This window comes from Panthera pardus, unplaced genomic scaffold, assembly GCF_024362965.1.
Source record: "Panthera pardus isolate Hobbes unplaced genomic scaffold, ASM2436296v1 HiC_scaffold_26, whole genome shotgun sequence".
Taxonomy (NCBI): domain Eukaryota; kingdom Metazoa; phylum Chordata; class Mammalia; order Carnivora; family Felidae; genus Panthera; species Panthera pardus.
Window position 1 is genome coordinate 18,040,389 of NW_026526832.1, and position 26,135 is coordinate 18,066,523.

The 26,135-nt window shown below is 35.0% G+C and overlaps 1 protein-coding gene across 4 annotated transcripts in view; it reads right to left on the bottom strand.

Annotated features, from left to right (window-relative positions):
• The window catches only part of SPDYA (speedy/RINGO cell cycle regulator family member A), a 37,282-nt gene that overhangs the window by 8,785 nt on the left and 2,362 nt on the right, over positions 1–26,135 (bottom strand). For 3 of the 4 annotated variants that reach the window (XM_019448567.2, XM_019448579.2, XM_019448570.2), the window contains 4 exons: positions 23,333–23,585; positions 20,018–20,076; positions 17,808–17,893; positions 12,073–12,244 (listed from right to left, as the gene is read on the bottom strand). In XM_019448567.2, the coding sequence (XP_019304112.1) occupies positions 12,073–12,244; positions 17,808–17,893; positions 20,018–20,076; positions 23,333–23,567 (552 nt within the window). In that variant the 5' untranslated portion in view covers positions 23,568–23,585. Of the gene's footprint in view, positions 1–12,072; positions 12,245–17,807; positions 17,894–20,017; positions 20,077–23,332; positions 23,586–24,664; positions 24,764–26,135 lie in introns of those variants that run through there. The other variant, XM_019448559.2, reaches the window with a different exon arrangement.

Consider the following 26,135-nt stretch of genomic DNA (forward strand, 5'->3'; position numbering starts at 1 on the left):
CCCTGATTAAAACCAGTCTGCTTAAACAGAGTACCGGTGGCCTCCTCCAAAATAATTGCTAAAGAATGCTAGCTAGGCTAATTTCTTTAGTGAATTATTTTATAATCTACTTAAATCCTTCAAAGAAGTTTTCAACAAACATGTAACAGTTACATATCTTTTATTTTTAAAAATTTTTACCAAGTTCAAAAAATTTTTAAGTTTATTTTGAAAGAAAGAGAGAGAGAGTGAGAGAAGGGGAGGGGCAGAGAGAGAGGGAAAGAGAGAGAATCCCAAGGAGGCTCTGCATCATCAGCACAGAGCCCAATGTGGGGCTCGAACCCATGAACCATGAGATCATGACCTGAGCCAAAGTCAGAAGCTTAAGTGACTGAGCCACCCAGGTTCCCCCCACTCAAGTTTTTATTTAAATTCTAGTTGGCTAACATATAGTGTAATATTGGTATCAGGAGTAGAATTTAGTGATTCATCACTTACATATAACACCCAGTGCTCATCACAAGTGCCCTCCTTAATATCCATCACCCATTTAGCCCATCCCCTACATACTTCCCCTACATCAACCTCAATTTGTTCTCTATACTTAAGATTATGGTTTGCCTTCCTCTCTTTTTTTTTTTCCCATCCCCTAAGTTACATTTGTTTTGTTTCTTATATTCCACATATAAGTGAAATAATATGGTATTTGTCTTTTCCTGACTGACTTATTTCACTTAGCATAATACACTGTAGCTCCATCCATATCATTGCAAATGGTAAGATTTCATTCTTTTTAATAGCTGAGTAATATTCCACTGTGTATCTTTATCCATTCATCACTTGATGGACTGATTTGGGCTCTTTCCATAATTTGGCTATTGTTGATAATGTTGCTATTAACACTGGGGTGCATGTGCCCCTTCAAATCAATATTTTTGTATCCTCTGGGTAAATACCTCGTAGTGCAACTGCTAGATCTTAGGGTAGTTCTATTTCTAGCTTTTTTAAGCACCTCCATACTGTTTTCCAGAGTGGCTGCCCCAATTTGCATTCCTACAAACAGTGTAATAGGGTTCCTTTTTCTCTGCATCCTCGCCAACATCTGTTGTTTCCTGTGTTGTTGATTTTAGCCATTCTGACAGGTGAGGTGGCATCTCATTGTGTGTGTGTGTGCGCACATGCACACTTTATTTCCCTTATGAGTGATGTTGAACATATTTTCATGTGTCTATTAGCCATCTGGATGTCTTCTTTGGAAAAATGTCTATTCATGTCTTCTGCCCATTTCTTAACTGGATTATTTGTTTTGGGGGTATTGGGTTTGATAAGTATAGATTTTGGATGCCACCCCTTAATCTGCTATGTCATTTGCAAATATCTTCTCCCATTCCATAGGTTGCCTTTTAGTTTTGATGATTGTTTCCTTTGCTTTGTAGAAGATCTTTATCTTATGAAGTCCAAACAGTTCATTTTTGCTTTTGTTTCCCTAGCCTCCAGAGACATGTCTAGTAAGAAGTGGCTACAACGGATGTCAGAGGTCGCTGCCTGTGTTCTCTTCTAGGATTTTGATAGTTTCCTGTCTCACATCCATTTCGTATTTTTATGTATGGTGAAAGAAAGCGGTCCAGTTTCATTCTTCTGCATGTCACCATCCAGTTTTTCCAACACCATTTGTTGAAGAGACTTTTTTCAATGGATATTCTTTTCTACTTTGTCTAAGATCAGTTGACTATATAGTTGTGGGTCCATTTCTGAGTTTTCTATTCTGTTCCACTGATCTATATCTATTTTTGTGCCAGTACCATATTGTCTTAATGACTAAAGCTTTGTAACATAACTTGAAGTTGGGAATCGTGATGCTTCCAGTTTTGCTTTTCAAGATTGCTTTGGCTATTCATGGTCTTTTGTGGTTCCATACAAATTTTAGGATTGTTTGTTCTAGCTCTGTGAAACATACTCATAGTATTTTTTTTTTTTTTGAGAGAGAGAGAGAGAGGGAGAGACAGGGGGAGAGAGATAAAATGAGCCAGGGAGAGGCAGAGAGAGCAGGACACAGGATCTGAAGCAGGCTCTATGCTAACAGCAGAGAGTGTAATGTGGGGCTCAAACTCATGAACTGCAAAATCATGACCCGAGCTTAAGTTGAACACTTAACCAATTGAGCCACCCAGGTGCTCCTGTTGGCAGTATTTTGATAGGAATTGCATTAAATGTGTAGACTGCTTTGGGTAGTATAGACATTTTAACAATATTTGTTCTTCCAATCCATGAGCATGGAATGTTTTTCCATTTCGTTGTGTTATCTTCAATTTCTTTCATCAGTGTTGTATAGTTTTCAAAGTACAGATATTTTACCTCTATGGTTAGGTTTATTCCTAGGTATCTTATGGTTTTTGGTGCAATTGTAAATGGGATTGACTCCTTGATTTCTCTTTCTGCTGCTTCATTATTAGCGTATAGAAATGCAACAGATTTCTGTACATTGATTTTTGTATCCTGCAATTTTGCTGAATTTGTGTATCAGCTCTAACAATTTTTTTTGGTGGAGTCTTTCAGGTTTTCTATATAGAGTATCATGTTGTTTGCAAATAGTGAAAGTTTGACTTCTGCCAATTTGGATGCCTTTTATTTCTTTTTGTTGTCTGATTGCTTAGGCTAAGACTTCTAGTACTATGTTAAATAACAATGGTGAGAGTGGATATCCCATCTTGTTCCTGACCGTATAGGAAAAGCTCTCGTTTTCCCCATTGAGGATATTAGCTGTGGGTCTTTCATATTTGGCCTTTATGATGTTGAGGTATGATCCTTCTATCCCTAATTTATTGAGGGTTTTCATCAAGAATGGATGCTATACTTTATCAAATGCTTTTCTGCATCTATTGAGAAGATCAAATGGTTTTTCTTTTCTTCTATAAATGTGGTGTATCACATTGACTGCTTTATGAATACTGAACCACCCTTGCAGCCCAAGAATAAATCTCACTTGATCACAGTGAATAATTCTTTTAATATACTGTTGGATTCAACTCGCTAGAATCTTGAGAACTTTTGCATTATGTTCATCAAGGATATTGGCCTGTAATTCTTTTTGGTGGGGTCTTTGGTTTTGTCTGGTTTTGGAATCAAAGTAATGCTGGCCTTATAGAATGGAAGTATTCCTTTTCTTTCTTTCTTTCTTTCTTTCTTTCTTTCTTTCTTTCTTTCTTTCTTTCTTTCTTGTTTGAGAAGAATAGGTATTAACTCTTCTTAAATGTTTGGTAGAATTCCCCTGGGAAGCCATCTGGTCTTGGACTTTTATTAGAAGATTTTTGCTTACTGACTCAATTTCTTTGCTGGTTATAGGTCTGCTCAAATTTCTTCCTGTTGAAGTTTTGGTAGTTTATATATTTCTAGGAATTTATCCATTTCTTCCAAATTGCCAATTTATTGGCATATAATTTTTCATAATATTCTTTCATAATTGTATTTCTGTGGTGTTGGTGGTGATCTCTCCTCTTTCATTCATGATTTTATCTATTTGGGTCCTTTCTTTTTTCTTTTTGATAAGTCTGGCTAGGAAGTTAGCCAGCTCCTAGTTTCATTGATCTGTTCTGGGTTTTTGTTTCTATATCATTTATTTCTGCTCTAATGTTTATTATTTACCTCCTCCTGCTGGCTTTAGGCTTTATTTGCAGTTCCTTTTCTAGTTCCTTTAGGTGTAGGTTAGGTTGTGTATTTGAGACTTTTCTTGCTTCTTGATGTAGACCTGTATTTCTACATACCTCCCTCTTATCACTGTTTTTGCTGCATCTCAAAGGTTTTGGACTGTCATGTTTTCATTTTCATTACATTAGCTTTTAAAAAGTAGAGGTAAATAGGGCTGCCTGGGTGGCTTAGTCGTTTAAGCATCTGACTTCAGCATAGATCATGACCTCATGGTTCATGGGGTCAAGCCCTACCTCTGAGCGGTCAGCACAGAGCCTGGAGGCTGCTTTGGCTTCTGTGTCTCCCTCTTTTTATGCCCCTACTCTGCTCTGTCTCTCTCTCTCTCTCTCGAAAATAACCATTAAAAAAGTTTTTTAAAGTAGAAGTAAAGATGTTGATTCTAACTATAAATGTTTCCATAACAATGTAAAATTAGGTTCAGAGCTACCTAAAGTGAGGAAGCAGAATATCAGAATTTCTTATTCCTTCCATATTTAGTATTTCTTCCTTAACACTTGTACATCTTTATTTCCTATTTCTGGAATGTCCTCTCCCTTTATTTGTCTTAGTATCACTTTTCCTTCAATGCTGAGCATAAGTCCCACATTTTAAATACTCCAGCTTTTAGATTGTATTGTTTCATTGTTAATCTGACATTAGGACTTTTAACGTGTCTAGTACTCAGATATCTATCTGTCTATCTATCTATCTATCTATCTATCTATCTATCTTTTTATGAATGTAACCAATCTACGGAAGAACTCTGGGCAGGAAGAGTCTCTCATACACCTATCAAAGGCCCTCCACACAATATTATTTAGTCATATATTTTTTATTGATAGATGAAAATAATTGATAGATGAAAATAGGAATTAGAGGCCACTGACATTATAAACTTTCAACAGCATGATTTTTATAAGAATTCTGTCACAAACTCTAGTGAGAAGAGCAGAGAAACATAGGAAGCAAAGGGCACACAGTAAGTTTGGTAAACCATTCTTTCTACAACAAGCTAGGCATCAGTCTCTCCACATGCTAAACCAGCTAGAAAAATGCATGGACACATATTTGTGTGCTTTTCTAAATACAATTTTTTAATACCTATTTTATTTTGGAGAGAGAGAGAGAGAGGCAGAGAGAGAGAGAGGGAGACATAGAATCTGAAGCAGGCTCCAGGCTCTGAGCTGTCTGCATGGAGCTCGACACGGGGCTCACACTCACCAACCATGGGATCGTGACCTGAGCCGAAGTCAGTTGCTTAACTGACTGAGCACCCAGGTGCCCCATTTGTGTGCTTTTAAATGTTTGCACATATTTTATACACACAAATATAATTAGAATATTATTGTGATAACAGTTAATTAAAAAGAAAATTGTAAGAGGGTCAGGAAAGCAGGATTTAGTTCTATGACCTTAGGCAAATTATGTAACTTTCTGGGCTACAGGGTGTATTTTGTATATGAACAAACAGGTCACTTACAGTCCTCAAATTCTATGATTTATGAAAGTAACTTCTTTAAAGCATTGGTAGCACTTGATCTACTGGGAATGTTATCCTAGTTTTTACTTTATCTTACTCTTCTGTCATTTTTAGTGATTTTGTTGTTGTTGTTCTTTTGGTGGGTGTTACAAAATTTAATACCTGGACCTCTGTTTTTCTCTATATATTTTACTGGTTATGATCTCAAGAGATAGTATAGTATAGTATAGGTGTTAAAAAAAAAAACAACCCAACTCTGCGTGTGCCTGGGTGGCTCAATTGGTCAAGTGTCTGGCTCTCGATTTCAGCGCAGGTCATGATCTCATGGTTCGTGGGATCAAGCCCCGCCTTGGGCTCCATGCTGACAGCACAGAGCCTACATGGGATTCTCTCTCTCTCTCTCTCTCTCCCCTCCTCTTTTTCTGCCCCTCCTCTGCTCTTTCTCAAAATAAACAAACAAACACCAACTCTGGAATCAGACTGCCTAGGTTTGAATACTGGTATGCTGCTTGACTAACTGTGTGACCTTAGAGAAATCATTTATTCTCTCTGTGCCTCAATTTCCTCTTCTGGGATTATCTAGCTAGCTGTAAGAAGAGTTATGAGAGTTAACACATATGCAGTACTTAGAACAGTGCCTGACAAGTACCCAAAAAGTACTAACATCACTTTCACCATGGATCTCTTATCTACTCTACCAAGCTTTCAACATCACTTATATGTGTTGACTCATACTTTATTCGTACCTGTTGACCATTCACTTAATTATCCAAGTATCACCTTAAATTCATATGTGTGATATAAAATTCCTTATTTTCTCAATAAACCAGTTTGTTTCTTTAGCATTCCCTATTTTCATTATGGAACCCATTACTCCTTCTGTTCTACAGATTTGAAACCCTGAAAGTGGACTTTCCCATATAATCTATATCCAACTGGTCAGCAAGTTATGACAATTATAATTTCATAACATTGATTTTTCTTTGGCATCATTATATTCAGCACTAGGTTGATACCTTCCTTTCTGACCTATACCAAGTTTAGCAGTTTTCAGTACCCTCCCTATATTGGGTCTCTGCTGCATATGGTCATTGGATTATTTTGTTTAAAACTCTGTTTATATCACATCTCTGATTTCTAAATTCTAATCTGGAATCAAGTAGTAGCTGATAGACAAATAAGCTATGATGATACTGTGCCATCTAGGCCAGAGTACATAACAAGATCAGAGAAAAGATTCCTTTAGATAAAATTGCTACCCTCCATGATGCATAAAGGGACTGGAATTGGAGTCTAACTCTCATCAGATTGGCATATTCCATAATTTGTGAGCCAATCTAGAAATCAAGCTATCATCAACCTAAATAAATTCCACCTCAGAGGAGCTGCTATCCAAAAAAGTAAACTAACTGTAACTAAGAAGATAATAATAACAGAATGAGTAGGGAAATAGTCTTTACTCTTTTCTGGAAAGGCCTACATATATTTTTCAATTAAATCATACCTCATCTCTTTCCAAAAAAGGATTATTGGCAGCTGACAAAAACAGCAAATAAATTTTTCATTAAACTAGCACCCAAAAGGGAAAAATTTGGCTACAGGAAGAAAATAGAGGGGCGCCTGGGTAGCTCAGTCAGTTAGGCGTCCGACTTCAGCTCAGGTCACAATCTCGTGGTCCGTGAGTTCGAGCCCCGCGTCGGGCTCTGGGCTGATGGCTCAGAGCCTGGAGCCTGCTTCCGATTCTGTGTCTCCCTCTCTCCCTGCCCCTCCCCCGCTCACACTCTGTCTCTCTGTCTCAAAAATAAATAAACGTTAAAAAAAATTAAAAAAAAAAAAGAAGAAGAAAATAGATTTGCCAGTAGTAATGAGTAGTAGAATTGAGGTAGGTAGAGAGAAAACTTGGCTCTTAGCTTCTTTGCAGCAACTAAGGTTAAAAAAAGAGACAAATTACAAAATTCATATAACCTGGAAGGAGAGAATTAAGTTGACAGTGGTATATATATATATAAAGAGTGCCAAGTTTAAGTACTAGCTGGCCCTACCACTTATTAAATAAATGACCATGGACAAGTTACAACCTTTCTAAGCCCCAGTTTCTTCATCAGAAAAATGGACAGAATATACTATTTAGTTCCTGAGATAAAATAATAGATATATGTGTGCCTTTCAAATTAACCAGTATGAGCAGTAGAAGCTAGATGTCAGAGAAAACAGAGCACTGAGAAGTCATTAGATATGAAATCACATCCTGAGTTTACCATTTAATTGATGTATGATCTTGAGTAAACCTCAAACTCCTTGGTCCTCAATTTCATCAGATGTAAAATAAGAATGCTGCAACTCTCACAGGCATTTTTGTGAGGATAAGAAGATAATCTACATATGGAAATATTTATGAATTTATGAAGCACAATGCAAATGTAAAGTATTATCATTGTAAGCCAGTTTATAAGTACTATCATAACTTGGGTTTACTTTAGGGTGAGACTCAAGAAATGAGTTGGCAGTATGTCAATACCAGGCTCTCAATAACAAATGTATAGAATACTTAGCTAAATTTCTAACGCCATGTCTTGCACTTTAATGCATCAAACTTCAGGGCAAAGATGATGTAACACTTTTTTACAACAAACCCCCATAATACTGAACTTAAGTGTCTTACTCATTAGGTAGCTATTGAATGAATAGTTAAGAGAACAGGATAAAGTCTACGTAATTTCTTTTCCTATGTACTACAATGATTCAAATGTACCTGGTCGGAACAGCCATAAAAAAGCTTATCTATGTGCCCCTGTTGTAAGAGGCAGTGCTAAGTCAGCAAGTTTTATAGTTTATTGTTTTTCTACTACATGGATAAGAAGGTATGAAAAAGAATCAGAAGCTTTAAATCCCATTCACTCTGTCAGCCAGCACTATTTACTGAGTACCTACTATGTGACATGCACTGTTCTAGGCACTGGAGGTCCAATAAGAAAATAAAGACCATACCCTCTTGGAATTTATATTCTAGTAGGGGGAAATCGTATTTGTAAGATAATTAAAACAGAGTATGTTATATGATGGTTAAGTGCTATGGAGGAAACTACGAAAAGAAATAGAGAGGAACAGTGGGAAGTAGTACTTGTTATTTCAGCAGCTTTATTGAGCTATATTCTCAAAATACCATACAATTTACCCACTTAAAGTGTAGAATGGCTTTCAGTATGTTCAGAGTTGCACAACCATTATTATAGTCAATTTTAGAACATTTTCATCACTCCATAAAAAAAGTAATCACACCCCATTTCTCCTTCCCCTTGGCCTCTGGCAATGACTAAGCTACTTTCTATCTCTTTGGATTTGCCTATTTTGGACAGTTTATTTAATGGAATCATACAATATGTGGTCCTTTGTGACTGGCTTCTTTCGCTTAGCATGTTTTCAGGGTTCATCCATGTTGCAGCCTGTATCAGTACTTGATTCCTCTTAATTGCCAAGTAATATATCACTGTATAAATATACTATATGGTTTATCCATCCATTCACTGAAGGACATTTGCGTTTTCATTTTTTGACTATTACAAATAATGCTGCTATGAATACTCATGTACAAGTTATTGTGTGGACATACCTTTCCTTTCTTTTGTATATACAACTAGAACTGGAACTGCTGGGTTGTATGGTAACCCTGTTTAGTCCTTTGAGGAACTGCTACAGTTTTCCAAAACAACTACACTATTTTACATTCCCAACCAAAGTGTATGAGGGTTCCATTTTCTCCATATCTTTATCAACACTTGTTATATTTGTCTTTTTCACAATAGCTATCCTCGTGGGTGTGAAATAACATCTACTTGTGGTTTTGATTTTTCATTTCTCTGATGGCTAATGATGTCGAGCATCTTTCCATGTGGTTTTTGCCCATTTGTAGATCTTCTTTGGAAAAGCCTTTTCAGATCCTTGCCCTTTTAAAAGTTGTCTTTTTATTGTTGAGTTGTAAGAACTCTTTGTATATTCTAGACACAACTCCCTTATTGGACAGAAAATTGGCCAAAATTTTCATCCACTTTGTGGGCTTCTCACTTTCTTCATAGTGTCTTTTGAAGGACAAAAGTTTTCAATGTCAATGATAATCTCTATTTTCTTTTGTTGCTTGTGCTTTTGAGTTCAAGCTTGTGCTCGTATGATCTCTGAGAATCCTAATCCAAGGTAATGAAGATTTACACCTGTGTTTCCTTTTAAGAGTTTTGTAGTTTTTAGCTCTTATATTTCAGTCTTTGATCCATTTTGAATTAGTTTTTATATCTGATATGAAAATTGGGGTCCAAATGCATTCATTTGCATGTAGATATCCACTTGTCCCAGCATCATTTGTTGAAAAGACTATTCTTTCCCCATTGAATTTTCTTGGTACTTTTGTCAAAATTCAATTGAACATAAATATGAAGGTTTATTTCTGGACTCTTCAATTTTATTCCATTCAGGGAGATACTACTTGATGCAGGGTGCTAAGGAAAGGTTTCTCTGAGTTGCTATTTAAGTAGAATCCTAAATGAAGTGAGGAAGTGAAGCACACGGATATCTGGGGGAAAAACATTCCAGGCCAAAAAAAAAAAAAAAATCCTGAGGTGGGAATGTCCTTGGTGTGTTTGAAGACGAGCAAGGAGGCCAGTGTAGTTGGAGGGAAGAGAGATGAAGAGATGAGAAGAGAGTTGGCAGACCAGGTAGAGCCATGATAAGGGTTTTGCCTTTTACTCTATGTAAGATGGGAAGCCTGGAGGCTTTTGAGTAGAGGACCAATGATTTGACTTACTTTCTAAAAGATTTACTCTGGCTGGTGTATGAAAATATACTACAGGAGAGAAAGATTATAAGAGAGACTACTTGGAAGATTATGGCAATGACTGAGACATGAGGAGACAATCAAAGTAGGATTTAGTGGTAGAGGTCGTGAGAAATGGTAGAATGCTGGACATTTTTTTAAGGTATGGATGTGAGAAAAGTATAGGGCAACAGTTTTTTGGTCTGAACAACTAGAATGATGAAGTTACCATTTATTAAGATGTGGAAGACTATATATAGAAGGAGAAGTTTTGGAGGTCTGTGTAGGGGAATCAGAAACTGGATTGTCAGCATGTTAAGTATGAGGTATTTACTAGATAATGAAATATGAATAGGAAATTTAATATGCACATCTAGAATTAGGGGAGAGATCTATTGTCAATGTCAAAGCCTTGAGATACTAAACTTTTCTGTAAATCCCATTACACAACTAAGTTTACAGTTATCTAAAACTTTTTAGTCTTTTACACATACACCATTAAGGTACATCATACTCTGTCTCTTTAATAGTCTTATGCCAGCAACTGAAGTAATTCCATCTCCAATTGTGTAAATTAAGTTGTTGCAGTTATAATGCTAGTTGTTCTATCTTAGGAGTGGGTGGGCAATCTGCCATGAGGTGAGCATTGCCTATCCCAGCCTCTTGCCTCTGGTGCCCATTCCATGCTCTTAGCTGAGTGTACCATGGGGCTTAAAGTGTTCACTTTGAAAAAAACCAGAGTGTTCAAGTAAGATCTACTATCATGTCCAAGGATGGCACAGGGGCACCAATTATCCACTCCTGACCTGGGGACATAGAGATAAAACATAGCAATACATGACTCTTTCAATGTCCTCTAATTGGAATGAGTTGTTTAAATCCTTTAATGAGGATCTATTAATTTGGGGGAGGGGAGATATACACTCAATTTTCCATATTTTTCTGTTGAATTTCATCTTTTTTTTTTTTTTTTTTTTTTTAGAAAGAGTGAGTGAGTGAGCAAGGGGAAGAGAGAGAGGAGAGAGACAGAGAATCCCATGAAATGCAGAGAAAGAGGAAGAGAGAGTGTGGAGCCCAGAGTAGGGCTCGAGTTCACAAACTGTGAGATCATGACCTGAGCTGAAGTTGGATGCTTAACCAACTGAGCCACCCAGGCACCCCCACTGAATTTAACCTTGAAAAAACTTGGCCTTGCTATTTCAATCTTCTAAGTTATTTCTGAATCCTTTAATTTCCCTCAACATTCAACAATCCTCTTAATTTAATACACAATTATCCATACTTGCTAATACTTTCATCTCATTAATAAATATAATTAACAAGGTTAATTCCAGGCAGACTTCTGTGACACACCTCCAAAGTCTTGCCTGAAGTTGGACACTAATCCATTAATTGGTTCTTTTGCCTATCATCATTTAACTGGATATAACTTCATTTCATTACAGCATTAACTAATTCACATTTACCAAACTTTACTAGTACTGGCCTACAATGATCACTGCCCTCCATTAATTTTCTATTTTAGAATATTTCTTTAGTTTGAAACATTAAATTTTTTCTTTATTGAAAACCTAGAACATTAGGTAAAATAACCCATTTTCTAATTTTTAGTGTTTTTCTGTTTGACTTAATAGAATCTGGCATCAAGGAAACTTACTTTATGTATTATTCTATGTGAAAAGAGGTATGATTTTTAACATATTTAAATTTATTTAAATTTTACACCATGTAGTTTGCATTTTAATCTTGGGAACTTGAAATTTCACATACTTTATTTGATGGAAATTATTATTCACCTCCAAATGTTATTAACATATTTTGCAATCTGCACACTGTCCTTTCCCAATATTCTGGTCATCTTTTAGACTAAAGAAACACACTAAAACAAAAATACTTACTACAGAAGTAGGCTGTTCTGAAAAACAGAAATGACAATTTTTAATTATTGTGGTAAAAAATTAAAATATCAACATTGTAATATACAAGATGTATTCATGGTAACCATCAAGGTTAATAGCCTACCCTTACATATACAAAAAATGTATTAGAAGCACATTTAAAAACAAGACAAGGGAAATTACATAAAGAGAAAACAGATTACATATATAAAGTTTTTTAAAAACCTTACCTCCTCACAGCATCGCCTGCTTACAATAGCCCTATAGTCAATTCTATCCCAGAGTTGGTCCCTTAATTTTAAGAAATTAGGGAACAATTTTCTCCAGTTTTTCCCTAAAGCCCATGGAAAAATTTCATATTTGGATTCTTCTTCATCTTCTTCAACTGTATTAGCCAGATACCTAACAAAAAAGACCAACAACTCAAAAAAGAAATGGGAAAAGGACAAGAACAGGCAGTTCACAAAAAAATATATAAATTACTTACAAACACATAAAGGTGTTCAACCTCACTCATAATTAAAAAATGTAGACCAAAAATAGAAATACAGTGAGTTGAGTTCTGGATATTTTGTTTGTTTTTTAATGTTTATTTATTTTGAGAGATGGAAGGGGCAGAGAGAAAGGGAGAGAGAGAATCCCAATCAGGCTCAACACTTAGCATGGAGCCCAACATGGGGCTTGATTCCACAACCATGAGATCATGACCTGAGCTGAAATAAGAGTCAGAGCTTAACCAACTGAACCACCCAGTCGACCCAAGTTCTGGATATTTTTGTATTCCTATAAAATTTGAACTTTGTTCCAGGATGCAGTTAAGTTACTTAGAAACAGTCTGATCCTTTCAGGCCTTGCTTTAATGATTTGTTAGGTGGATCTAGAGCAATGTTCAGTCTGGGGTAATTATTCCCCACTACTGAAGCAAGACATTCTTGAGTACTCTACTCAATATTCTGTTAATTATGAGTTTTTTCAGTCTGGCTGGTGGGAACAGGCAAAATTCCCAGCTCTGGGTGAATATTAGGCACTGTTCCCTCTAATCTTTCCCCACACCCAAGTAGTTTCCTTATATACATATGGAAATCAGTATCCTCCTAAATACATGAGGGGGATCAGGCATGCACAGAAACAGGTACACATGACTCATAATAAAAAGAATCATCAACCAAAATTGACACGTTAGAAGTAACAGACATTAAACAGACAAGGACATTAAAACTGTTATATTTACTCCAGATGTTCAAAAAGAACAGGAGACACAAAGTGTACTTCTAGAGATGAAAACTATCTGTACAATGAAAAATACATGGAGTAGGATTAATAGACTAAATACTGCAGAAGAAAAGATTTGTGCACTGAAGACAGCAATATAAACTACCTAAACTGAAACATATAGAAAAAAAGAAACAAAAATAATAGAGCCATCAATGAGCTGTGAGACAACTTCAAGTGGTCTAATGAAGGCGAAACTGGAGTCCCTAACAAGAGTTGGGTGGACAGAAAAAATATTTGAAGAAATAATCGCTGAAAGTTTTTGAAATTTTATGAAAACTATAAACATACAAAGAAGCTGGATGAACTCCAAAGCACAAAATATGAAGAAAATTACACCAACACACAACATAATCAAATTATTCAGAACAGGTGATAAAGAGAAAATCGTAAAGGCAGTCCAGACAAAAAATTAGACATTAGATAACACAGAAACAGAGGTAATGACAGAGATTTCCCACTGGAAACAATGAAAGCACCATAGATGATTTTCTAAGAAAAACAAGCAACTTCCAATAAAAAAAGTGTAAAACATGTAAGGGAACAGTGTACCATAAACATAAACAGACCCTGAGGTCTGAAGATACTGAAATTAATAGTCCAACACGAAAGAAATAAATCCTAAAAGCAATAAGAAAGGAAGGCAAATGATCCCAAGTGGAAGGTTTGAGATGCAAGAAGGAATAGTAAGCAAAGATATAAATATGTAAGTAAGTCCTTAAATAAATGTTCAGTGTAAAAACAACAATAATAATGTCTCAAAGTTTTTGGAGGGCTTCATGTAGAACCACAGAATTGCAAAACAAGAGAATATAAGTTGAGAAAGGGGTGACTGGAGTTAAAATGTTTACGGCTCTTGATTAAAAATAACTGGGATAGAGCTTCCTGGTTGGTGAACATGCAGAGATCAAGGGGTGCTGAGGGGTTATGGAAGCTCCATGCCTTTTCCTCATACCTTGCCCTATGCAAATCTTCCATCTGGCTGTTCCTGAGTTATATCCTTTTATAAGAAACCAGTAATCTAGTAAGTTAAAAAAATAGGTAACTAGGATAACTGCTGAAAGGATATAGACTGCATAATTTCCTAAAAAGCAGAGGAATAAAAGGTATCAAAAAATAAAAATTAAAAAGATCTCACAGAAAAAGTGGGACGTAAAGACAACAAGATAGTAAAAAATTCAAATATATAAGCAATAATATAGAATATTATTATTCTGCAGTGAAAATGAATGAACTAGAGCTACACATATCAATATAAATGAATCTCAAATCATATTATAAAGCAACAGAAGGAAGTTACAGAAGAACAGTGCACATTATTCTTTTACATATAGCTTAAAAACAGGAAAAACCAAACAATATATTATTTAGAGGGTTATATACAGAATAAAGAAAATCAAGAAAATTACTATCTGTGGAAGGGAGGGGGCTCTAACTGGGAAATTGTGCACTGTGAGCCTCTAAGATTCTGGCAATGTTCTATTCTAAAGTTGAGTCATGGGTATATGGGTATTTGTTTTGCTTTTTCTTTAACATAAACATATACACGTTCCATATACCACTTTTATAGATATGTCACATTAGAAAAATTCAAAAGGCACAGAAATGTATAGTATACTTCTATTCATATAATATATACACTGGTTCATGTATAGAAAATTATTTCTAGATACACATGATATGTTCATTGTTCTTGAGGAAGGATGCCAACGTCTTGAGACATGAATACTTACTTTTAATTGTATACCCACTTATGTCCTTTTAAAAAACTACATGCATATTCAATTTAGTTACATTAATATAAAAATAGCACCTATTACTTTACCTTCCCTTAAAATAACTGTACATATTTTTAAATTACCATAATATAAAAGCACCTCATATGAAACCCATTCAGTTATATGAATCCAATCATGTCCTCTGTGAAATTACATAATTTCTTACTTTAGTATCCTTGATAGTTCTTAGTAAAGGGTAGACAGAAGCCAGAGGTTGGCTCCTTTCACGCTTGTTAACCAAATAAAACAAAATCTATAACATACTATGGTACTATGCTATCAGAACTACATTGTAATTCTACTCTAGATTAACAATTTTTCAGGCTCAATGTTATAAAAATATTTGTATTGTATGCATGTAAGTTGTCTTCTAATTTGAAATAGATTTTCTTGGAGCAGAGTTCATTTCTTTTGTATAATAGCTAATTATGCTTATCCAAATAAAGAATTAAGAACAACCACACGTTAAAGGATGCAAAAAAACAATTTAGATACATGTTCCTTCCCTTTAAGCAGCCTATAGTCAAGTAGAAGAGGTAACTAAGTATGAAACAAATAACTGTACAAGAGAATATGGAATAATGACAATAAAAGTCCTGAGTGTTGTAAGAACATACAGGAAGGAAAAGAACTTGAGTTAGAACTGTGGCTAACTGGGACATTTGGGTGACTCAGTCAGTTACACATCTGACTCTTGATTTCAGCTCAGGTCAAGATCTCAGGAACTGTGAGACCGAGCCCTGCGTCAGGCCCTGTGTTGCACTTCATGCTGTAAGTGTGGAGCCTGCTTGGGATTCTCCCTCTACCTCTCAAAATAAATAAATAAACTTAAAAAAAAAAAAAGAACTGTCGCTAAGAAAATATTTACTGAGAATTATTGAGTCAGGATATATAAAAAAGTATGATTAGATATAAAATGGAAATTATAATCCATGTTATACAGACTACTACACGGTAAACTCGTGCTGCTTTACTTTACTGGTAATAACATTACCAAAATGTCAAACAAATCCAATTTCAGGCATTTGTAAGAATTAAAAAGAAAGCTTCTTTTGGTTTGTTTTTAATTTGCAGGTAGAAAAAACTACAAAATAGATATTGTATCAACACAGAGGTATAATATAATACTAAGGAGACATGTTAACAGCAATGTAGCTTAGTGGTTAATCACTAAATTTGGCCACGGGCAAGTCACACCTGACTGTGCACCCCAGCCCTGCCACTTACTAACTTTTGTGAGACTTGGAAGTACTTCCCTTCCTAAGTCTCAATTTCCCCATATGTAGAATGAAGAGAATTTAATAATGTATCTCACAGAGAAGATTCAAGGAGCTTATAAAAAAACAATTTTTGTGGTGTCCTGCACATAACACTCAGTATTAGTTAGTACTATTATATTCCCACAGTTTATCAATCATCACTAAATTTTATAAGGTTCATTATCCCTTATGCATGGGGAAATATGTCTTCTAAATACAAGGAGATCAGTTTCTTCTAGTCCTATTTCTTGAATCACACTTTGAGTCTGAATTAAATAGACTTTGAGTAAAAACTCACTCATCAGTGCAAACAGTTGTTGAGGTATTCAACTTAAGTATTTTTTATATGTAGTTCCCTAGTTAAGTACTTAAAATTATATTCATACATTCCCAACTGCAGTATTATATCCAGGTACTGGGTATAAAAAGTTTCGAGATTGAGATACATTTTCTTAAACATTGCTTCTAGTATAATTCTGACCTATAGGCTGGAAAGCCATGTTATTAAAACCATTTAACAGAAATGGTTAGTATCAAAGCTAGTATGAACGATCCAATATAAAGTCAATAGAAGAATAGAAGAATTGGAAAAAACAGCTATATTCCTTGGTCAAAGTTCAGTGTGTTAAGTCAAAGAGTCAGTGGTTACTAAAGAAAGGTGTCAGATATGAATAACTTCTTTTTTTAAAATGTTTTTTGATGTTTACTTTTGAAAGAGAGAGAGAGGCAGACAGAGCACGAGTGGGGGAGGGGCAGAGAGAGAGGGAGACAGAGAATCCGAAGCAGGCTTCAGGCTCCAAGCTGTCAACACAGAGGCACCCAGGCACCCCAGATATGAATAACTTCTAGGTTACAGACAAAAATCTATAATTAGTATGTCTGTAGCATTTTCCACAAGTTGTTTCATGTAAAAGGAAAATGATGATGACTTTAAGTTTATTTTGAGAGAGAGAGCATGCACATGTGCATGAGTGGGGTAGGGGCAGAGAGAGAGAGGGAGAGAGAATCCCAAGCAGGCTCCACACTGTGTGGTGGAGCCCAACAGGGCGCTCGATCCCACAAACCATAAGATCATCTGCAAGATCATGATCTGAACCGAAAACAAGAGTCAGACGCTTAACTGATTGAACCACACAGGTGCCCCAATCACGATGATTTTTGCTATAAATTTACTGGAAATTTCAAACTGAATATTCTGGATTTTAAAACATATCTGAGTCCAAAAGAGGAGAATTTGGGATAATTTATATGGAGCACTCTGAAATATGTAAAAGATACAATACAAACCCAAGTGGAATACTGAAAAATAAATCTTATGCATATGGCAGGATAAGATCAGTGAAAAGAACATAAAAATATTCTATTAAAGTAAAAAAATATATAACTTCTATATATAAAGCCTATTCAAGGATATACATCAGGTTTTTAAAAGCCTCTGTTTTATTTTTTTATGGGTTGCAATGTTAACTTCATTTACTTATTTTTTTAAGTAAGCTCATACCCAATGTGAGGCCAGAACTTACAACACAGAGATCAAGAGTCGCAAGTTCTACCTAATGAGCCAGCCAAGTGTCCCAAAACAGACTGTTTTAAATAAGTTATCATATATATTATAAATAAGGACCACAAAAATCACTTAGTAGAAAGCATACTTACAGAGCAATAAAGAAATTTATCCTGGTATGCTCATTTATGGTAAATTTAGCTCTCTTGAAATAAACAAAGGTCATAGCCAAAAGATACTATAGGGAAAAAAGTAAAAGTTAATATTAATGTTTTACGTTCATACGTAAAACTGCTTTAAGATAGTTATCTTTAAGATGAATAATAAGCTAAAAACAATAAAGCATTATCTATCTTTATTACAGAATTACCTATTTATTTGGGTCCTTATTTTCTGGCTTCCTGTAATCCATGTGAATGGTAAGAAATAGTTCTGAACCATTTATCATGATTAAGATTAGGAAGAACTCCTAAATTTTATTATTGCCAATATTTTTTGAACCAAAACCCTAATTTTTTTCTATCTTAAATTTCAAATACATAGAGAAGTTGAAATAATAATAAAACAAATAACCATACATCCTTCACCTAGATTCATCAATTGTTAGTGTGTTGCCACATTGGCTTGACATATGTATCTATACAAAAATTTTTTCCTGACTCCTTCCAGTTAATTGCAGACACCTATACTCATTTTTCATTCATTCAGTCATTCATTCATTCATTCATTCATTCTTCATTCATTGTGGGGGGGATTTTTAAATTGAGGTATAATTGACACAGATGTATATATTTAAAGTTTACAGTGTGATGATTTGTTATATACATTGTGAAGTGAATAGCAAAAACAGGTTAATCAACATATCCTTCACCTCACATAATTATCTTTTTTCCCTTTTTGTTAAGAACACCTAGGGTCTACTCTCTTAGCAATTTCACATACTCACTTTTAAAAATAACTTCAAATCAGAAATTAGAATAATTTATTCTAATGGCTCTATTTTCTTCAGAAAAAAAGTGTTTTAAATGTGTTATTAGAAAGACATATCTTTCCTGGTATTAGGGCACTGTCCAGGTTCTATATGTTAAAAATAAAAACAATTAAAGTACTGATGTATTAGATTCTCTCTCATAAAATGCCTTTTTATTCTACCTTCACAGGATTCACTACAAAGGTGACTCCAAGTTTTCAAGATAACTTTCAGTAGAGAACTCTTAAATACGGTATGCATGGTTAGTTACTTTAAAAACACTGCCCCCTGCTGTCCAGCAACTTTAATTACTGTAATGCATTTAAAACTGTAAAGTAGGAAACTTACAACTCCACATGCACATTACACAGCTATTTTATATGAAGGCATTAATATTAATTTTTAGAAGTGTTAGAAAAATTGTTATGTTTAAAAATATCTCATCTTTTAGAAATACATCTTGAAATATTCATGGATAAAATAGTCTAGTTTTGGGAAGAAGGATTAGAAGAAACAAGCAGAGCCATGAGCTGATGATTACTGTAGCTCCATGATAGGCACATAGAGGTTTTTTAATTCTATTTTCTCTACCTCAAGGTATACATGTTTTAAATTTTCCAAAATTAAATTTCCAAAATTAGAGATTAAAAAGACCAAACTTCGATTTTATCTGTGTTATCTTAAGCTTGAAATAAAAAAGTTCACATCAATATTAACTTAATGTATATTTAATCATAAGCCAGGCTTCCATTCAAACCTTTCCCACATTAAATGGGACATTAAATTTAAGTGTGAAATGAAGTCATGCTGAATTTTCTGATATGACTACCTGGTCTAAGATACGATTTATAAAGCTGAGATCATAATTGTTCTGCTAAATCTAAAGAGTACAGAAATATGGTCCCTAGTATGTAAGTCAGCATCATGACGATCTTTTAGAAACACAGATTCCGAAATAAAAAACACAAGTACCTAATTTTATCTATAAAATTATTGGGATTTGTTTTACCTATAAAATATTAACTGTATCACAGACCACCTTAGTGAAATTAATCTCAGAATATTCAGTAATTCAGAATTACTCCATAGCTTGATAAGAGGTGATAATTCTGATCAAAACATGTTAAGTCTATACTGATTCTTGTTTTCAATCAGATAAAGACTTAAGGTCACTTAAATATAATTAATAATATTCTGCAATTCCTCAAGTATAAAATGAGTCTATGATGTATGCTAATTTCAAAAATTAATGCATAAGGATTACCCCTTAGAAGGAGCAACGCAGGCTAGTCCTTTTCCTAACAATAATTAATAGGATAGAAAATTCTTATAAGGTTTTGTTAAAGTTCTGATGGTTTAGTAACATAATAATTACATCTTTACCAAATTTACCTTGTCTGCAATTTTACAGCAGCAGTCCATCCACAAGAAATCTTGAATTAAATCGTCATCTAGAACAAAAGGTAGCTATGACTTGTCTTTTAAAAACAGAATGTTTCCTTTTGAAGAATTAATTTCAAGATAGGGGATTATAAATGATGCTTAGAAATCAAACAAAAATGCCTGGACAAGTACTGTCTAAAATGTAATTTTCACTTCTTTGGTGCATTTACCATTGCAAGCACTGTACAAAAAGTTACGGCTTTTACTCTTGGGTAATCTGATTTGCTCTGGCCAGAGAGGGTATGGTAGAAGTGTTTGGTTTCCTGACTATCCCAATAGCTCTTTGAGAAAGATGTCTTGGGTAACTGTAGATTAGCTCTTTATTACTTTCAAAAATCAATCTTTACTGGTAGAAATGGAGTCTGATAAAAGATAACTCAGTCTTTAAGAAATAATGACTAAATGCGGCGCCTGGGTGGCTCAGTCGGTTGAGCGGCCAACTTCGGCTCAGGTCACGATCTCGCCGTCCGTGAGTTCGAGCCCCGCGTCGGGCCCTGTGCTGACAGCTCAGAGCCTGGAGCCAGTTTCAGATTCTGTGTCTCCCTCTCTCTCTGACCCTCCCCTGTTCATGCTTTGTCTCTCTCTGTCTCAAAAATAAATAAACGTTAAAAAAAATTTTTTTAAAAAAAGAAATAATGACTAAATGAATATTACTGATTTTCAAAATGTTTTTACTCTTTCTACTACTTTCCCCTGTTAGGTCTCAGGGTATTTTCAGTTTTGAATTCTTCTTTTCACCTATTTATCTCTGTCCAATTATCTATTATCCAAATAATAATGAAAATGTCTATATAAAGATTCATAATTTATTAGCTATTTACAATTAATACTTAATTCTGGAAAAACTGAGTATTATGACAAAAGATTAACAAAAATACTTTTAAAATATGCAAAAGTAGGTCAAAAGTACTTACTTCAATTTTAAAAGGTCAAAATATATAATCCCCAAATATATGAGTAGTTGTCTGAATACAATCTGAGAAAATCTGCTTTTTCCATTCCCCCCTTCATTTTAAGTTAAATAACAAACAAAACATACTTCTTTATACTAATTTTTACATCCTAGAAATATCAATATGGTCAAATACATGGAAAATTCCAAGAATAAGTACACATTTTCTTAGAATTAATTTCTGCCTTGTTAATTCCATTTTTTAAAAAGTAAACTCTACACCCAACATGGGGTTCTAACACACAACCCCAAGATCAAGAGTCTCATGCTCTACTGAGCCATCCAGGCATCCAGCTATTTCTTAAATTACTTATGGTAGAACCAGGTATTTTCTATTTCTCAGGATCAGCTATGAATAATAGAAAAGTTTGTTGGTAATAGTTTTGCACTAGTCTTAATAAAGAGAAGGGGGAACTTATATTAAGAGTATTATACTTACACTACTTACATTTTTTCTTTTTAGCTCATCTTCTGATTTTACTTTACTTTAAATCTTAACCAGCTTGCCCTTTCTTTTTTCTTCCTTCCTTCCTTTCTTTCTTTCTTTCTTTCTTTCTTTCTTTCTTTCTTTCTTTCTTTCTTTCTTTCAAGGTTTATTTATTTTGAGAGAGAGAGAAAGTGTGAGTGGGAGAGGAGCAGAGAGAGGGAGAGAGAGAGAATCCTAAGCAGGCTCTACACTGTCAGTGCAGAACCTGATACGGGGCTCGAACTCACAAACCATGAGATCTTGACCTGAGCTGAAGTTGGACCCTTACCAACTTAGCCACCCAGGCACCTGCCTGCCTCTCTCTCTCTTCCTTCCTTCCTTTTCTCCTCCTTCTCCTCCTCCCTTCCTTCTTTTCCTCCTCCTCCTCCTTCTTCTCCTTCTCCTCCTTCTTCTTCTTCTCCTTCTCCTCCTCCTCCTTCTCCTTCTTTTTTCATATTTTTTTTTTTTTTTTAAGATTTTTGTCTTCTGAGCAGGGCAAACACTCTTGTCCCCAACTGACTTCTGCCTGTTACCTGGATCTAAGAGACTGTGGTACCTACATGACTTGATTCGCTCCTACAGATATTTACCAGAATCCATCTATCCTACCCTTTAGTCTAATCTGTCTACCTTACTACCTTACCTTAAAAAAAAAATTCGTCCCTTCCTTGGCTACTAGAATATAAAATAGTTTCTTGTTTTAAGAAATTTGTCAGCAAAGTAGCATTGTCTCATGATCTGAACAGATAAATTTAAACTCATTTCATGAGCATGATGATAAAGCCTAATTTTTAAAAATATTCCGCTGGGACCCCTGGGTGGCTCAGTTGGTTAAGTGTCCAACTCAATTTTGGCTCAGGTCATGATCTCATGGTTCCTGAGTTTGAGCCCTGCATTAGGCTCTGTGCTGACAGTGCAGAACCTGCTTGGGATTCTCTCTCTCCCTCTCTCTGCCCCTTCCCCACTCACACTGTCTCTCTCTTTCTCAAAATAAATAAATAAGCTTTAAAAAACAAACAAGCAAACAAACAAAAAACCCCACAATATTCCCCATATGTGGGGCACCTGGCTGGCTCAGTAGGAAGAGCATGAGACTCTTGATCTGGGGGTCATGAGCTGGAGCCCCACACTGGGTGTAGAGATTACTTAAATAAAAATAAAATATTAAAAAATAATTCCTGGGGTGCCTGGGTAGCTCAGTCAGTTAAGCATCCAACTCTTGATTTTGCCTCAGGTCATGATCTCAGAGTCATGGAATCAAGCTCCACTAAGCAAGGAGCACGGAGCCTGCTTAAGATTCTCTTTCTCCCTCTCCCTCTGTCACTTCCCCATGTGCACATGTGCTCTTTTTCTCTCTCTCTCTCTCTCAAAGAAAAAAAAATCCCTACATATAATACTGAAACTTCTCGAGGTTGGCCAACCTTCCCAGTTTGCTCAGTTTCAGCACTGAAAATCCTGGGAAACACCTCAGGCCCAGTCAAACTGGGCTGGTTGGCTCACCTGAGACTTTATGTAGTATTTTACTTAGGTCACACAAAACTCATGCTATGAACTTGAATTGCTCAGAATTCACATTTGACACTTGGATTTAAGTAGTCTAGAAGCAAGATGAATCTGAACTTCAAATCCAAAAGCAATCCAAAACAACAAATATCCAACATTAAAAAAAAAAAAAAAAAAAGACAAACCCTAAGTAAAACAAAACCAAATTGATTGGAGACAGAAAATCTGACATAGAAAATAACAACATCTTCTTTGATTATTATGAAAATAATAAAGTAGATCTTTAGATTCTCTCATTTTTAAGTACCTTACAATTACTGCTATTACAACATTTTAAACGTACCAAATAATTTAAAGAAAGCAGTCATTTCCTGTCGCTGTATAACTAGACAGGGTCCTTTGGGGCGTTTAGACTTGTTGCTATTATGTGCATTTTTTTCAGATGCTGGCCAACTATCTTTAAAAATAGGACGCTTCAGATTAATGGGTTTTTTAGGCTGATGTGATCTATTTGACCCTGATTTTACATGAACAGTGACAGTAGGCGGTGTCTCACAACACAGCTGATTATGTCTCATTTTGGTTTCCCAAGATTCCTGTAAAAATAAAACATAATAATTTACCACACTCTTGTTCATTTCTATATAAAAACAACTAATCAGATGACATTACCAGATGCAGTCATATAAAATGTTGTTGAACTTGCTACTAAAATATTATTTGTGATAGTAACTCACATAAGAAATTGTTTTTATCATTCATTGCTAAGAAATGCTTTGTTTCCTTTGGGTAACTGATACACCTTCTTTTCTCAGTAAGATCCTGTATACCATTTTGCTTTGACTACTAGGGAACCCAAAACCAAATTTGAAAGTTAACTAGAGAAACTATGCTGCACTTATAATCTATTTGTGGTATTCTTTTTTCCTAAAGTTTTAAATTCTGCTTATACTGACATACTTTTATCATATAGTTATTATATGACACTTCAAACTTTTTATAGAACAAGGCAAGCTATTTCCAGAAATAAATTATCATATCAAATCTTACATTGAAAGTAATCCACCTCCCCACACAAAATATTTTCGTACTGGTAATTCTTTGATATGCTACAAAAATCACTTATTCAACAAGCATTTACTGGTATTTATTGAAAAGTTAAAAACAATTCTAGCAAAGAAATGTAGGGTATATGTGAGGGATTCTCATAAATTGATCACTCTAATTTTTAAATTTGTGAGTGTATGACTTAGTGGTTAAATGAGCCATTGCTTTAGGGAAGAAAGATGGGCTTATCACTGTTTCGCTAAAATAAAATAACTCTTAAAAAACAAAATCCTTATTGAAATGACTACAGCATTTTTCTCTATCATAACCACAAACTGTTGATTTGAGTGATTGATTTTAAGTGTATATGAATGTACAGTGTTATAATAAAATTAGAAACAAAGTTAATTCATCAATATTTAACAATATGCATAATCACTACCATGTTTGGTGGTAATTAGTTCACATAATTATTACTACAGTTTGTATTACTTTTGTAATACCTTTTTTATACGGTGGTAGGAAATGGACATATGCATAGGCAAAGCAGGAAACTACTCTGAGATCCTAATGAGAACTTCTGAACCCATAACTCACAGTGACCCAAGCATGGCAATCCATAACTCACAGTGACCCAGGCAGCCATGCCTCCCTTGGTGTTCAAGGAGTTAGGTACAGATTCTCCTTCCTGACCCTCAGAAACTTCCCTGCTGAAGGAAGGAATGGAAAATAAGATTGGATATAGTAGGGCTAGATCAGCAATGTCCACTGTAATGTGAGCCACATTTGTAATTTTATATTTTTAAAGCCACATTAAAGAAGTACTAACAAGCAAATGAATCTTCGTAATATGTTTTATGTAATCTGGTATACCCAAAATATCATTTTAGTGTATAATCAACATAAAAATTAATGAGATATTTTACATACTTTATTTTTCATACTGAGTCTTTGAAATCTGGTGTGTATTTTACACTTATAGTAGGTCTCAATTCAGATGCTAAATTTCCAATAGTGAGAGTGAAAAGTAGTCCTACCAATACAGTAAAGTAGTGTGTAAGGGAAAAATATTTTACACTCCTTCAGTACTTAATTTTAAATTAAAATAAAAAATTTTCAGTTGCACCATCCACATTTCAAGTGCCCAACAGCCACATGTAGCTAGCAGCTATCATATTAGACAGCAGAGGGCTAGATTATGAAAAACTAAGCAGAGGAAATTATATTCAATTGATTCTATAATTGCTCTCCTCCCTCTGTTTCACTTCCCTCCCATCCGCTCATCTTTCTTCTCATATCTAAGGTCCAACCAAATTTAAAGCAATTATGGAGTTGGGGGTGGGTGCTACAAACTCCATAGAAAAAGGAATGGGTGATAAATTGAAACTTGAGACTTCAGAACTTTCTGCTCTTTCCTACCCACCTCGTCTGGGAGACAGCTGGAGGTCTCATCTGCATCTTTTTTTTTTTTTCCCCCCGAAGTAAGAGCAGCCTTACAATCTAGATGGAAAAAATTAAAGTCAGGCTTCTCAAACTGGGAGCTAGGCTTGGGGGTGGAATGTGCCAGAATACAGAATAACTATGGCATATCTCCCAGAAGGTAAGTTTTACTCAATGTTAGGTAACTTTAAAAGTGTTGTTATACTAAGATAACCACGGACATATCATGAAACCAGAAGGCAAATTTTGTCAATCAAATAGATAAATATGTTCATAGTATAGCTTTACACTATTCCGTTAAATTCTATATATGTGTTGGGATACTTCATATGAAATTTGAGGAAATAGAGAAAGAACTGTGAAATTCCCCAAACAGAGATTCATTGAAGTTAATCAGCAAACACTGGCAGAAAAGTTATGGAGACACTAAGGAGAGAAGCGATCAATGCTACATTCTTATTCGTATTCCAACTTGAGGTAGTTTTAAATTATGCTCTTCATTTAGATATACTGAAAATAGAGTTCTCATGGAAGCAAGAGGAAAAGAATGCAAGGCAACTAAAAATATGAGAAAGGGTAAGAGACAGGGAAGAAGGAAGGAACCAGAAGAAACTACACTCAAATGGTAAAACCCTGTAGTGGGTTTTTATGTGGACTCC